This window comes from Tupaia chinensis, unplaced genomic scaffold, assembly GCF_000334495.1.
Source record: "Tupaia chinensis unplaced genomic scaffold, TupChi_1.0 Scaffold000355_1, whole genome shotgun sequence".
Taxonomy (NCBI): domain Eukaryota; kingdom Metazoa; phylum Chordata; class Mammalia; order Scandentia; family Tupaiidae; genus Tupaia; species Tupaia belangeri.
This window is the reverse complement of record NW_006159850.1, coordinates 16323597-16339014: the sequence shown is the minus strand read 5'-3', so window position 1 is coordinate 16339014 and position 15418 is coordinate 16323597. Positions and strand designations below refer to the sequence as shown.

The 15418-nt window shown below is 43.8% G+C and overlaps 1 protein-coding gene across 1 annotated transcript in view; it reads left to right on the top strand.

The window, feature by feature from the left end:
- The window catches only part of ZFHX3 (zinc finger homeobox 3), a 276675-nt gene that overhangs the window by 245078 nt on the left and 16179 nt on the right, over positions 1-15418 (top strand). The window contains 3 exon segments of the mRNA XM_027773529.1: positions 1751-1884; positions 2029-2229; positions 14044-14146. Coding sequence (XP_027629330.1) covers positions 1751-1884; positions 2029-2229; positions 14044-14146 — 438 coding nt within the window.

The following is a 15418-nucleotide window of genomic DNA, read 5'->3' as shown; positions in this document are numbered from 1 at the left end:
GAGGAACAGTTAAATGCCTTTTTGGAATTGTGGGTTGGGGGGGGGGGTCTGCGTGTAATATGCTTGTCCTTGTACTTTTTAAATAATAAATGTCTTACAAAGTTATGTAGACCAGGTTACCAAGATACTGGGGTTAAAGGTCGCAAGATGTGCATTCTGGGAAGAGCATCAACTTCCTGGAATATTTCCTGCGTTTAGCAATTTTTTTTTTTCGAAATTATTCTGTGGCCTTATGATTTTAATGAATAAAATTGATTTTCTAAAATTGTTTATTAAAGTACACATCTGTAATGACAGCATCTTGGTGTCCATGTGAGAACAACTTTTAGAACTGAGCGTAAGTGGAAATGCATGCTGGATAAGTAGACAGGGAGAGGAGGAAGGCAGTTTTACCAAGGAGTGAAAGTTAGGCTTTCTAAACCAGCGACCAAAATGCTGAGTCACTTTACTTCTTGATGAGGGCAGTGGCTCCATGTTTTCCTACTACTATTTTAGGGATCTGTTTTCTTCCTACTTTATGCCTAATTCTGAAAATTCTGGAAAATGCCCCAAATAAATGTAATAGCCTTCTCTCAGATACTGACCGCCGTTTGGATTGACCAGCTCCAGCCATGTTGGAACTGGTGACCACACTGCAGAAGCCTCGCAGCTGGCTATTTTCTCATCACAGTCTTTCAGGTCTCCTTTGCATCAGAAAACTGTACATCAGCACTTCCGCCTCCACCGTTTGTCCCTCAAGCCTCATCTGCCTCTCCTCCTTGGTATTTTTTGGGTGACATGATGCGGAGGCATGGTTTGGGAAAGCAGATAGGAAACCTTCCCTATTGCCGCACATTCTGAATCAAGCATCTGGAGCACTGGCGAGGTAATAACTCGGGTTCACACCCTGCCTACATTTTTTTTTTTTGACTCTGCCAAAGGGCATGTGTGCTTGCCTGAGAGAGACAGAGAAAGGGAAAATAAGAAGTCACCCCTTAGAGGGGATGGACATGCTGCAACCCCTTCTCCTTTCTCCCCTCTGCATTTTGGGCACACATGCGTATGCACCTGGTGTGATTTTTTAGGCCACAAGATCCGGCCATGTGGGAGTCTAGCACCTTAACCACCATGCCACTTGCTGGCCCCCACACTCTGCCTGCTTCTGCTCCGCAATTATTTCTTCCTCCAGAGCAAACAGCTGAACCCAGACTTGACTCTCTTTCACGTGCCGGCCTGCAGTTATCCACACGAACCTTTCTCAGCTCACATTTATCATGTTGCCTGCAATGTGCCACATTTTGATTCCAAGCGGTGGGACAGTCAAGTTGGGAACATGGATATTCTTACATCTCTTCAGCAATGTGCATCTAGTTCTCAGGTTGGCAAAGCAATTGGTGAAACTTTCCCTCCCACCCTCAGCCCTGCTGCCCCCACAAGCCAGCAGATTGCGTCTACATTGGGGGAGGTTAGAACAGGCTGAATTTAGCTTAATCTGACTCTATAGCCTTTTGTTCCATTTATTTACCTTCTTTTCTTAGTATTTAGTTGTTAAAGTAGTGACAGAAATTCGTGGTGGGGGGTGGGGGGAAGAGGGAGAAACACTTGTTTCTTTTCCAACACGCTTGATAAGTCAGTCCGGATGTTCATCTTGAATTCTGGTGTCTTAAGAAAATCCTGTGCTATAAATGAATGTTGATTTTCACCCAACACAAACCCTCTTGGAACTGGCCTGGTCTGGCTGCTGTATTGCATCTTCCACTTTTTCTTCTAGCACCGTCCAGCCAAGCAGAGAAGGAGCTGACAGATTCTCCTGCAACCTCCAAACGCATCTCCTTCCCAGGTAGCTCCGATTCTCCTCTCTCTTCAAAGCGACCAAAAACATCAGAGGAGATCAAGCCAGAGCAGGTGAGGCCAGAAGGAGCTCTGTTGGTCGGGGGAGTGTCTTCCACACTGGTGGGGGATGAACTTGTGGGTGGCCAGGCTTAGGGGCCAACACAGCTGCTGGTGGGATCTGAGATTCAGCCTGAGTGGTGGGTGTGTTCCCCGCAGATGTACCAGTGTCCGTACTGCAAGTACAGCAACGCCGACGTCAACCGTCTGCGGGTGCACGCCATGACGCAGCATTCGGTGCAGCCCATGCTTCGCTGCCCCCTGTGCCAGGACATGCTCAACAACAAGATCCACCTGCAGCTGCACCTCACCCACCTCCACAGTGTGGCACCTGACTGCGTGGAGAAGCTCATCATGACGGTAAGGCAGCCAGGAGCAGGACCCTTGGCGTTTCTTCCTGCAGGGGTCAAAGGTGATGTATTACTGTGGTAAGGTGCTTTGCTGTTGGATGAGAGAGCAGGTGTAGAGTTAGCTATATCTGAATGCTGTCCTCGTTCTGTGACCTTTATTCTGTTGAACCTCCCTTAGACTTGTCATGACCATGGCCCAAAGGATTGAATGTGTGTTTCTTTTTTATCTTTTTTGGGGGGGAGGAGGAGGGTTTTTTGCTATAGGGTGCGTGTGCTCGCCAGACAGAGACAGAGAGACAGAAAGCAAGAAATCATCCCCCAGGGGGGATGACCATGCCGCAGTCTCTTCGCCTCTGTTCTCCTCTCGGGATCTTGGGCACGCACGCACACGCGCCTGGCGTGAGTTTTAAGCCACCGGGTCCGGGATGTGAACTGTGGTCGACTACATGGGAGTCCAGTGACATAGCCATTACACTAACTGCTGGTCCCAGGGTTGAATGTGTGTTTCTTAATCTGCCTCTCCCTTAAGACTGTGGAAGCATGGATAAACTGATCCTTTATATGAAGAAATTGTTACTTGGATTCTCCAAACCCTTACTGACCAGGTCATAATCTGCACTGCACTTACATTCATTATATCTCATTTCTTTCTCATACAAATTCTGTTTTAAAAACAAACATGGGCAGGGGAGACCAGCAGATGGTGTAGTGGTTGCATTGCTGGACTCCCACATAGCTGACTGTGGTTCCAGGCTCAGACCCTGTGGCTTAAAACTCATGCCAAGCGCATGTGCAAGTGTGCTCAAAATCCGGAAGGGAGAATAGAGGAGAGGGATTGCGGCATGGCTGTCTACCCTGGGGGTGGGGGTGATTTCCACTTTGTGTGTGTCTCTCTCTGTCTTTCTAGCAAGCGCACATACCCTATAGCAAAAATCTCTTTTAAAAAAATTGGTGGGACCAGCAGTTGGTGTAAAGGCTATGTCTCTGGACCCCCATGTAGTCAACCGCGGTTTGAGTTCCAGACCCAGTGCCTTAAACTCACGCCAGGCATGTGTGCGTGCATAACCAAGATCCCAAGAGGAGAATGGAGGAGAAGGGATTGCATAGTGGCCATCCTCTCTAGGGGGTGATTTCTCGCTTTCTGTCTTTCTGGTGAGCGCATGTGCCCTATAGCAAAAACCTCTCCCAAAAACAAGAAGAAGTAGTTCATCTTCTTGCCTTCTCACATGAGGATTCCCAGAGAGGTGGTCTGTGCTGAATTCCATGTTACCATGTTCAGGCCACAGACATATCACCTCTAGGCATTTCCTATTTCATTTGGTTACACAGAAATTAATAACAATGTAAGTAATGTTTAATCATCAAGAAGGTAAAATTGGAACCAGCAGTTAGCATAATGGCTCTGTCGCTGGACTCCCCTGTAGTCGACTGCAGCTCACGCCCTGGACCCAGTGGCTTAAAACTCATGCCAGGCACGTGTGCATGCATGCCCAAGATCCCCAGAGGAGAAGGAGGAGAAGGGATTGCGGTGTGGCCATCCCCCCTGGGGGGTGATTTATCGCTTTCTATCTCTCTGTCTCTGTCTGGTGAGCTCACGCGCCCTATAGCAAAAACCTTTCCAAAAAAAAAAAAAAAAAAGTAAAATTGATGATACATCAAGAGAACTTTGGCAACCAATAGCAAACTCAGAATTCAGAGGTAACATAGTATGACCTATCCTCAAATAGGCAAATGAACACTGTGGAAAGATTCTATCTAAATAGAAACCCCTTCTGTAGACAGGAGGGCTTCCTTGACATTCTCACCAGTCTTGGAAAAGACAAGGGGGCTGTTTCCAGGTCTCATCTGACTTCCTAGCTGATGACCTTGGTAGCTTAAAGGAACAGAAAGAAATGTGGGAGGGCAATATTTCGATACTTACCTAAAATCCTCTTTTTGCTCAGGTGATTATTTTGTCATTTAACATAAATTTAGCCGAGAACTGTAGTAATCTGTATGACTAGTTTACATTAGACAGTAAAGATGTCATTTATTAGGTCATTGGGAAAGTCATAATGTATTATTCCATGCAAAAATGCATCATGACTTTCTGCCAACACAGTATATATCCCTAGAGACTAGAGTGTAAATTATATTTCAGATATCTTCTGGTTGTCTTTTTCTTTTTTTAAATAAAAGATTAAGGGGGAATAGGAGGATGAGTGAGAATAGTATTTTTTTTTCTTTTTTTGGAGAGGTGTTTGCTATTAAGGCACGTGTGCTCACCAGAAAGATAGAGACAGAGAGACAGAAAGCAAGAAATCACCCCCCAGGGAGGATGGCCATGCCGCAATCCCTTCTCCTCCATTCTCCTCTCAGGATCTTGAGCACACACGTACATGTGCACTGCGTGAGTTTAAGCCACCGAGTCCGGGACTCGAACCATGGTGACATGGCCATTACGCTTCCTGCTGGTTCCAAGAGTAGTATTTTTTGACAGGACTTCACCATTGCAGTTCTCTGCCTCATCCTCCCCATTAGCTAGGATTACAGATAGATGCTACCGCACCAGGCCTGTTTAGGTTGGTCTGGGATCTGAACCTGTGCCTCCCACATGGCCTCAGCCTTGTGCAGTGGTACTCTACCACTTATGCCACTGTGGCTGGGCCTAGTGGTCGACATATTTTTATAACAGGAATAGTAAAATAACATTTTGAATATCATGGTGGTCATTATGCATCTTCTTGAATTACCAATGAGGAGTCTTTAAGAACAGGATACTACGGCTGGGTTTTCTTGGGTACCAGTCCCTAAGATATTTCAAGGAGATACCCACTAACCAACAGTTTTATCAGCAGCAATTCTCAGCCTTTTTGGATACTATGATGAAAGCTACGTAAGGGCCACACTGGGTTAGTCTATGCACACTGAAATTTGACAACCACTGTTAGAGGCTCTGCATCAAGTATCCTGCAGATAACACACTGTGTGTACAGTACCAGGGAGGAAGGATACCTTAGAATGCATCCTTGGATCTAGTTAATAAAACCCTAGAACTGCTGACAACACAAGTGTGAAGGATAAACTGCTCCCCCAGGGTTTGTGCTTGACACCTTGTATAGAAGTACCCTTGTGTACTTCATCTTCCACAGAAGACAATGGAGATGTTTTCTAGACATTTCTGAAAAGTGCAGTAGAAAGAAATAGTTATAGAAAGTTGATTTGCGGGACCAGCAGTTAGCATAATGGCTATGTCGCTGGACTCCCATGTAGTCAACCGCAGTTCACGTCCCAGACCTGGTGGCTTAAAACTCACGCCAGGCACATGTGCATGTGTGCCCAAGATCCCGAGAGGAGAATGGAGGAATGGAGGAGAAGGGATTGTGGCATGGCCATCTCCCCTGGGGGGTGATTTCTTGCTTTCTGTCTCTCTGTCTCTCTCTGTCTCTCTGGCGAGCACACGTGCCCTATAGCAAAAACCTCTCCAAAAAAAAAAAGAAAGAAAGTTGATTTGCTGGCAGTGAGATCAAGTTTGTGGACTTAGAAATGAAGCTGACGGTTGTGGGAGATGCAATCATGTGTTTTACTTTTTATTGAAAAGGTATATGTAAAAATGATTTTACACCCTCTCTTTGCATGGGAAGATGGCATTATGGCATAACTGTCAGGATTGGATTAGTTTTTCAAGTTGTGAGAATGGTTTGCATCGAGCCAAGTGATGCAGTTCTACCTTGGTCTGTGAGTTTAGCAGGAAAAGATGAGCAACGAGGATTAGAGAGGAATTGGTGACCATACCACAGGGTGAAGCTGGAATCTTACTTGAGGACTAGAATACTGATCTTGGTCTCTCCCTGAAAGATGCCAGCATCCTTCCTCTGAAAAGTTTGGTGTTAAAATGGAATTTGCAGCTGTTATATTATTCAGTAATTATAATGAACCAGTGTTTAAAATGTTCTTGGAGACTGTTTCACTGAAATTTTATTTAAAAATTGACTCTGGGAAAGTATCAGTTTGGCTTTCTGACAGTGTGTCTTGTGTTCCTGATGAACTGTAGCAGGAGACTCTGAACACAGCATGATGAGAAATGGCCCTCAAATCCGAGTTCCCTTTTCTGAACCATGTCGCTAAGGAATGGCCAGTGTATGGTCATTCATCCACCAAAGGGAAAAGTTAGTCTGCTTTCTCCCTCAGTGGCTGGGTGAATGGCAGTGAGAGGAGCAAATCTTCTTTCTTCCCAAATGGGTTGACCAAGTTGCGGATTTGGGCAGCTCAATAGGCAAAGCTAGAAAATCCCCCCAAGAGATGATTCCTGGCAGACCTGGGGTATGTCCAGGGTATCTAAACCTATAAATTCTGGTATATATATTTTTGCTGGCTAGGTCCAAAGTCACAGATCAGGCTCACACTGGGCTTCAGTCCTTCTAAAAGTGAATTCCTCCCTGATAAATGGAAATAGATTACTTTCTACACAATGTCTTTCCGTTCAGTTGTAAATGGAGAGCGTTTTGAGGAGACTTCATTTAATAATACCTTATCAGACAGCTTTCAGGAACCTGCAGTGTCTAATATGTCTGTTGCTATGGTAACAGCTGCTTGCTTATGCTGTGCATCTCATATCTATGTCTTCCCTGGGCCCCTTTCTTTTTTCTTCTGAGGGGGCTTGAAAAATATTCTCACTGGGAACAATTGCAGTGCTGGCCCTCCGCTGTGGAAACTGCACCCACAGCACTTCAGTTTGCTTGGCCTATTGGAAACAGCTCCAGATGGTAGGTCTTTGCACACGTCATACGAAAGAGAGGTCTCTAAAGCTTCAGAGAGATGAGACAAGTGCCCCTCCACACCTAGATGGGCAGCCTGCCCCCAGTGTCACCTTCATAGAACTAAGTCTCACCTAGTTACAGAAAAGCTTCACATTTCACATTGGTGGAGGAGGTAGGAGCTGCAGTTCCCTTCCCTTATTTTGCCAGTCTTGGGGAAGGAGGGTTAGGAGCATGGGGCACATGTTTCTGGCCCAGAAATGAAAATGGGAAAGACCACCTACCATGCATTTCAATACTCTTAAATTATTCTAATTGATCACTGTCTTTCCAAGTGACAGGATACACCACTGGGATCCCGGAGCATTAATATGAGGAAATTTTCTTTGTTCCTTAATCACTTAACAAAATATGGCCTGAGAGTCAAGATGGGGATTGGCTCCTGAACAGGCCGGCTAGCCCTTCATCTTTTCCCCTTTGTTAGTTCTTCATTATTCTGTGTTTTGTACATACGCCGACTGTCTTTCCATGTCCCTGGCCCTGCACTGCCTGTAGTGTTCTCTGCTTCTCTCTTTTCGGAGGCAGTTGTTTGCCTCCTGCGATTTTTCAATCAGTGTCTGACTCTTTTTGCTCCACATGTGCTCGTGTGTCTGTGAGTCTAGGGCAGGCTGGCGCCTGCACCCCCAGCCTGCCACACTGGGGCTCTCCGATGGCCACTGGCCTTAGGGCTGTCGCACCCACCTGGGTACCAGATCTCTCACTTTGTCTCCATCTCAGAGGAAGGTAATGAAAATAATCGGGCTTCATTAATTCCAAGCCCTGTGAGATGATAGCCATTTGGAGCCTGTTTGCCAATTAGATGGTCTAAATTAGAAGTGACCTTGGTATACTGCCACTGCTTGCCTCTCTGAGTCTAATGAAGCTTTTCCCTCCAATTCATTCTCTCAGCTCTTCTCTCTCTCTCTGTACGCACGTGCATGTGTATAAACTGTTCATGTGTTTTTCTGTTCTCTCACCCACATTTTTCTCCAGTCTTCCTCATTCTCAGGTTCTAAATTTTGGTTCTGGGCTATTTGTTTCTGGCCTATGTGTTAACATGGCCATACAGTCTCTTCTTGTGAATATATATATATATATATATATATATGTATATTTAATTGAGTAAATAACCACATAGTAGCCATTTTAGACAGGAAATAAGGCTAAAAGAGAACCTAATCTCTCTTGACCCATGGTTTACTGCTCAGCCAGGCACACATAGGAGGCAGTAAAGGAAAAATAAATAAATAAACAGACTCACATGAAGCTCAGTTGCCAAGAGGTACCCTGGTTTGTTGGCTACAGATGTGTAGAAACCAACTAGTGGGTCCCAGTGTCTCCCTAGGTGCAGGCGTAGAAGTGAGCAGACTGTCAGTGCACTCAGCTTTAGGTGCACTGCTAGCTAGAACATTCATTCCCGAAAGCAGCTGGGGTTCAACGTCACGCTGAAATTGCGGGACAGAATCAGCCCTTCATTCATAAGGAGGTGGAGACTGGCAAGGTCTCTTAGGGAGGTCTAAGAGATATCCGAAGGCCTCTGAAGGTTGGGCTCACTTGGGATGATTCTGGTCACGCTGTAACCTTTTGTTTTGTTCTCTTATAAACCTATGTGCTTTAGTGCTTCTAACTAAAGGGAAGTCTTTTATAGAACTGCACTCAGCACAACTGAGGGATTGACTTTCCATCAGCTATCCGTCAGACACTGTGTCTAAAACAATCTGAACCTTCCATGTAGTTTGGTAGCCACCTAAGATTACAGAGTAAAGGGATGGGGCCGGCAGGTGGCGTGGTGGTTAAGGGTGCTGTTCTCCCACATGGCCAACTGCAGTTCGAGTCCTGGACCTGGTAGCTTTCTCTCTCTTTCTTTCTCTCACTCACTCACTCACACACATGCACACAGTTCCTCTCTGGTCAAATTTTAATTAAGTAAATTAATTTTTTTTTTTTTTTTAAGAAGCAGTGCCCAGGCAAGTGTTGAAGGATCTCCACCTTTAGGTACCTCTCCTTTTCTGCAGTGAGAATAAGGACTCCTCAGTGACTGAGGTTTCACCTTTTTTTCCTGTCTGCCTAAGATTCTTCATTCTATTGATTGTCACTGAAAAGTAAAGGATTGGAGGCTTCCTCAGGAGTCTAGGTCTTGGCAAATCTACACTTTGACTTGGAAGAAGAAGCCTTTCAGAAAGAAGCTCTGCTTAGGTGAGCAATGCCAAGGCTGTAGGATAAGGGTCCCAGAGAGACTGCGTTCAACACTTCTCCTAGTATCTCTGCTTTACAGCACACGGAACGTGCTGGCTGCATTGATCTAACCTGGGCCAGCCTGTCTGAAGGTAGCCTTGAGAAGTGCGTTTGCATGAATAGTCGTATAAGAACTTACCAAAGTATAACCTTGTCTCCAGAGGGTATTGTATTTAGTCATTCTACATCTGTGACCGTGGAGTGTCCTTATAACTCTAGCTCTACCAAGAAAGAAATATCAGCAGCCCCTCCCACACGTCATAGTGGCAACCTTACCCCACATCTAAGACTCTGAGCTCTAGAAAGTGTGTCCTTGGGGTTTTCAGGTCCATTTACCTCATAGAATCTTGAAAGACATTAAATAATCATAAACGAAAATAATGATAAAGCAAACTGGGATGAGGTTGGATTTAGGTATTTATGAACTCTTACCACCTCTTGGAGTAGATGAAGGGTAATTCACTTGAGTCCATGGTTCATTCTCTCTGGGGAGAGATATTATCTGTAATATTCTTTGTGTGAAAGTATTTTTCTAGGACTCTGAAATTTCATGGTTTATGACCTTGACATGGTTAATCATTCTCAATCATGAGCTTCTTGGGGAGGGGGGCCTTGTCTCACTCTATGTATCTCAAAAGCGTGCAGTACAGAGACCCTTTACAATGTTTACTAAATGACAGGTGAACAGATGAACAGAGAGTCACTCAAACCCGTTACTTCTCAACAGCTGAGTCATTTTGGAATTGGTTAAGCTTGAAGGCTTTTAGCATCATTGGGGAATGCCTGCTTCTGTTGTTATATATGAGAAGCGCACAAACTGGAAGATTTTCAGGATCAGAGTAGAACTCCACATTTCTCCTGTTGTACATGAGACTTTTTTGTTATGAAGCCACTGTTAGTTTACAGACTTCTGGTATCCCAGCTCAGCTGGTGGTTTTCCTCCTACATTCCCCATAAACTCTGCTGACTCTGGGAGGAATGTAGCTGACTTAGTAGCTCGGAAAGGGTGGGAGGAGAACATAGTATCTAAAAGATCATCACAGAACTGCACTTCACATAGCAAAGGCATGCAAGAGACCAAATACCAAAGAAGTAATAGCTCTCATCAACTGCATTTTCTTAACCAGAAACACTTTTACTTTTTGTTTCTAGTCTGTTTTAATATTTTCAGATCCATTAGTTTGTAGAGTATCAGGGAGTGTATAATTTAATGTACTCAGTATTTATGAAGGTACACATTATTAGAAGAATCAGTCTACATCTGTGGTACAGTCAATGTAGAATGTGTGAGTGTTTGGGCTGATTGCATATTGTCATCTGGCCAAACCTCGAAACTATGTGTTTGGTTTTGAGTCTATGGCTTGAGGTGTGATTGGGGTAGGAGGGTAGGCGGACAAAGGAAGAGAAAGAAGGGGGAAGAAGCGAGGACACACATATGTGTATTTGTGAGGTCTGTGCTGGGGAGTTGGTGGAATTCAGATGTCTGAAGGCCTCTGAGGTTTGGGCTCACTTGGGATGATTCTGGTCACACTGTAACCTTGTTTTGTTCTCTTATAAACCCATGTGCTTTAGTGCTTCTAACTAAAGGGAAGTCTTTTACAGAACTGCACTCAGCACAGTTGAGTGATTGACTTTCTATCAGCTATCCGTCAGACACTGTGTCTAAAACAATCTGAACCTTCCATGTGACCTACCTTGGTAGCCACTTACGATTACAAAGTAAAGGGGTGGGGCCAACAGGTGGCATGGTGGTTAAGGGTGCTGTTCTCCCACATGGCCGACTGCAGTTCGAGTCCTGGACCTGGTGGCTTTCGTTCTCTTTCTCTCTCTCTCTCTCTCTCTCTCACACACACACACACACACACACACACACACACACACACACACAGAGTCCCTCTCTGGTCAAATTTAAATAAATAAACTAATAAATAAATTAAGTAAGTTAAATAAAATAATTCTTTTTTTATTTTTTTTTTTAAAAAAGGAGTGCCCAGGTAAGTGTTGAAGGAACTCTGCCTTTAGGTACCTCTTCTTTTCTGCAGTGAGAATAAGGACTCCTCGGTGAGTTCCATTGGCAGGATTATGTTTATGGCTGTTTAAAAGAGGCATGTAAGCTTTGAGTGAAAAGTTTTGAAAGCAGGTAGGAGAGGGAGGAGTGAGCACAGGCACTGAGAACCTTACATCTGTGAACTGATGAGGGGCCCTCTGCTAGCCTGCGAAGCAAGAACCTTCCATTTCAAACTCTGTTAAGACATACGTGTAGATAAACCTCACCAGAATTTCTAGGTCCTTAGCATTCCAATCCTGTAGGGGTCTTCTTCTTTGCATCCTGGGAATTTGTCGCCTGTTAAAATGCATATACCAAATCCCCCCTCCCCCCCAGGGAGAGGTTGGGTATATTGTGAATGAGAAGATGCAGGTAGATAAAAGTAATTACTTAAACACATATGGGGCAAGACTTACAGGTTTGGAGGCCCAGATTAAGATGCAGAAGAGCATGTGAGGTTGATGATTATATTTCGGGGAGAGTTAATTGATGGAAGGTGAAGGCAGACAAAGAACCGCTGCTTACTGCCTTCTTGAATCCCAATCAGGAATTATGATTAAAGTCGCAGCGAGACAACAGAGGGCTGATGAATTGGTGTCTTTTTTTTTTTTCTTTTTTGCCGTCATTCACACTTGATTGACTTCAACCTTTCAAGTGCAAAAGTCTCTCTTTTCCATTATTATTCATAGCCATCTGAGTTTTTCTAATTAAAGTGTATGAAAACAATTACTGATCCGTCGTACTGAGTCTGTTAGAGGGGATGTCTGCCTTACTGTAATGTGTATAAAAAGCCCACAGTTTTCTATAATGATGTGCAGCTGAGGTGTTAGATAATTTTATTCTTTTTTACTCTGTAGGGCTTTTTTTTATTTCTCATGATTCATTTTTCATAATTCCTAAAGATCCCAGGAAAGGACTGATCCTGCAGCTACAACCGAGAAAGGAGGTGGGGGGGAGTCTTTTTTCCTTTCCCTTTCTCCCCCTCTTACCCCCAACCTCGTGCTCCCCCTCAGCTGAAGACTATAAATTAATCGGTGACCTTTCACTTCTTGGATTCCCGCTGGACTCCCCAACCACACTGGTCAGAAATGCTTTCTATTAAAAAGAAAATAGATGGAATGAGTTTGGCAATCTCCACTCCATTCTTAACAATTCATCAGCAGCTAGCCTTAACCAGCTGCCAATGAGCTTTGTGTGAGGGTACAGATGTCTGTGGGAGCAGGAACACCGTGTCACACACAGTCACCTGCCACACACCTGCTCTTCATGACACAGGGAAGTTCTAGAACCCTTCTCTATAGTGCCTGTTGCTTACTGTTTACACTTATTGGCATCAAGGTTGCAGGAATTATTATAATATGTTTGTCATGGGGGGGTTGCTTTTTGGTGTCCCTAGGGGCAGTTGTTCATGTTTCTTCTAGAAGCTGAGCCTATTGCTGGTGATTCTAGTGAACATGTCAGCAGCTATTTTAGGCAAGACTCAGACCTTTAAACCTCTAAAAATTAATAGTAATATGTTTAAAGTCTTATTTAATTTTGAACAAAAATCTAGGTGTTCCAATCTTTGCTACAGTGACGATATTATTGTAGTTAAGTTGCAGTTGGTGAGCACATAATGCCTTCACGTGGGGCTGGGCACCATATAGAAAGGTTAGTGATGACTACAGTTTCTGTTCCTGTAACCTTTCGCTCAGTCCCTTCCTCAGGCTGTCATCAAATGAAAGGTGATTTCTAATGCATGTGAAAATATCATTGCCACCTAACCTTCCCACCCTATGGTAATCCAAGGTAGATTGCTTCTTTTTTAAACAAAAAACCTTTTATCCTTATATTAGATTTATGTTAGATATTGAGGACGACTCATCACATTAACATAGGGCAAATAATAACTTGTTTGGACAGGCCTCTGGCCACATGGCAGGGAAGCCTAGAGAAATGTGGTAGGACCTGCCCTGACACTGTAGCTGTCTGGGTCCAGGCTAATTCTGGAGTTGCTGTTGTTAGGGAACAACAGTCACGGTCAAGGTAGAGCTGCCCTATTGTAGAATGCCATGTAGGCCACCGTTGAAGGCTGGGATGCCTGTGGTTCCCTCTGATGTATATCTTTGGGCAAAGACTCCAGAAGGAATCCTGATTTAAGTGAGTCACAGAAATGCTTGTTTGTGCTTGATGTCAGCTTGTAAAGGGTTACAAGATGTTTCCTGGAAAATCTGCCAATGTGTCTGCGTGTCCTTAGCCTTCCCTTTGTTCTCGTCTCTTCTTCTTACCCTTTCCTTCACTCTTAACTCCCCTCCTCTCCTTGCCTGAATACATTTTGAAAACAGTACTACAATGCTCCCTGCTTCAAGATTACAGTGTACTTTACTAGGTATGATTTAATTAGGGCCCTTATTATGTTTTCAGCAGCTTAAGGTGGGCCTTTCAACTTATCTACCTAATTGGTTGCACAAGAAGTTTCACAGCCCATGACAAAACATTGTCAGTGATCAAAGTCAAAATTCTGCATAAAGGAAAAATATTAATAATAAGATTATTCTTCAAGTGTGCACTGCTAATTATGTCCAGAATGTAACCGTAGAAACACTTTTGACTGATGTGAGCTTTGTCTAATAAACATGAATCTTCAGTGAGCTATGAAAAGTGACTCATCCAGCTTTACACTGGTGAAGGCTAATTTTGCTTATTAAATCATTTTTAAACATTTCCTATTTTGTTTCTCTTTCCTCTCCACTTGACTCTCCTTGTTTTGTGACCTCTTGCTCCTCAGGTGACCACCCCTGAGATGGTGATGCCCAGCAGCATGTTCCTCCCAGCAGCTGTTGCAGATAGAGATGGGAACTCCAACTTGGAAGAAGCAGGAAAACAGCCTGGTCAGTATCGTTATTATTGACCTCTGGGCATTGAAACAAGATGAAATCTTGGGCCAGAATTTTCACAGAACTAGAGTTCCAGGAATTCTTTATCCTGTTTCTAAGGCACGTGAAACTGATCAGGAGATGAGGGACACTGTCATCAACAGTCTATACTCTGTTGGCATGTGTTTATGTATTAATCAGATAGCTTAAAGTGAGAGAAATAAGTGTAAGAGTCAGTGGAATTTTGGTATGGACATGTGTCCTTGAGACCATACAGTCGGGGAATGAGTACCCAGAGATGCAGTCAGTAGCCCTGTAGACTCACTATCCCAAGCTGTTAAATACTCTATTTCTGAGGACTTAATTATTAGGGGTTTGTGGAGCATGTAGGTTGATTTGGGGGAGACTGGGTTTGTTAGCTCTCTAGGGCCTGCCCTGAACAGAATTCTCTGAATCTTTTGGGCTTGCCTTAGGGAGGAAACATAGAGGTGCATTTGGAAAGAACATTGTTGTAGACATCCATGTTGCAAGTAGATGTTGGTGCCACACAGCGGTTTGTTAGACCTGTCTGTGAGGCTACCCTACACCTTTTATCTCTTATAAGCACCTAAGATTTAAGTTGGGAAGAGTTCAGCCACACTACCGCCCAGCCTCCTCCCTTGTGAGTTTCCCATATGAGGTAGTAGACAGGCGACTGGAAAGGATCAGGGTGTAATGATCTCATTGCAGAAAAAAAAATAATAATAATGTATTTGAATAATTAGCCACTTGAATACTCATTGCTTATTGAACAGAGATGACCGTCAGAAGCCACACTATAACAAGAAATTAAATGCCTGAAAAAAAATTCTAAAATTTCTTGTATTATGGTGGATATTTCTCATAAATCCTTCATACTTAGCACAGTGTTAATTCACATATTCTACAATTCAGATCCACTGCTAAATTCTTATTACATAAAAGATTAAAGTAAAAGAGGAATCCAGTTTAAGATCAGTAACCTTCAGATCAGTTCTCGAGAAATTGAGGAGTCTGAGTCAAGCAATTAAATACTATTTAAAAGCCTGTTAGATGTGTGATATGCCATAGGCCTACTATGAATCAAAACTTTTTTGTATTTCCTTTTATTCATCTCTGTTCATGTGCACCCTGTTTATAACATGGACTCTCCTGGGAGGAAAAGGAAGCAGGAGGCTCTGTGAAGAGCTTCTGTCAGTCAAGTTGGGCACTTCCCTCATCAGATTCTGCATTTAAGAGGCCCAGCTAGGTAGACTGCTATAGGTGGCA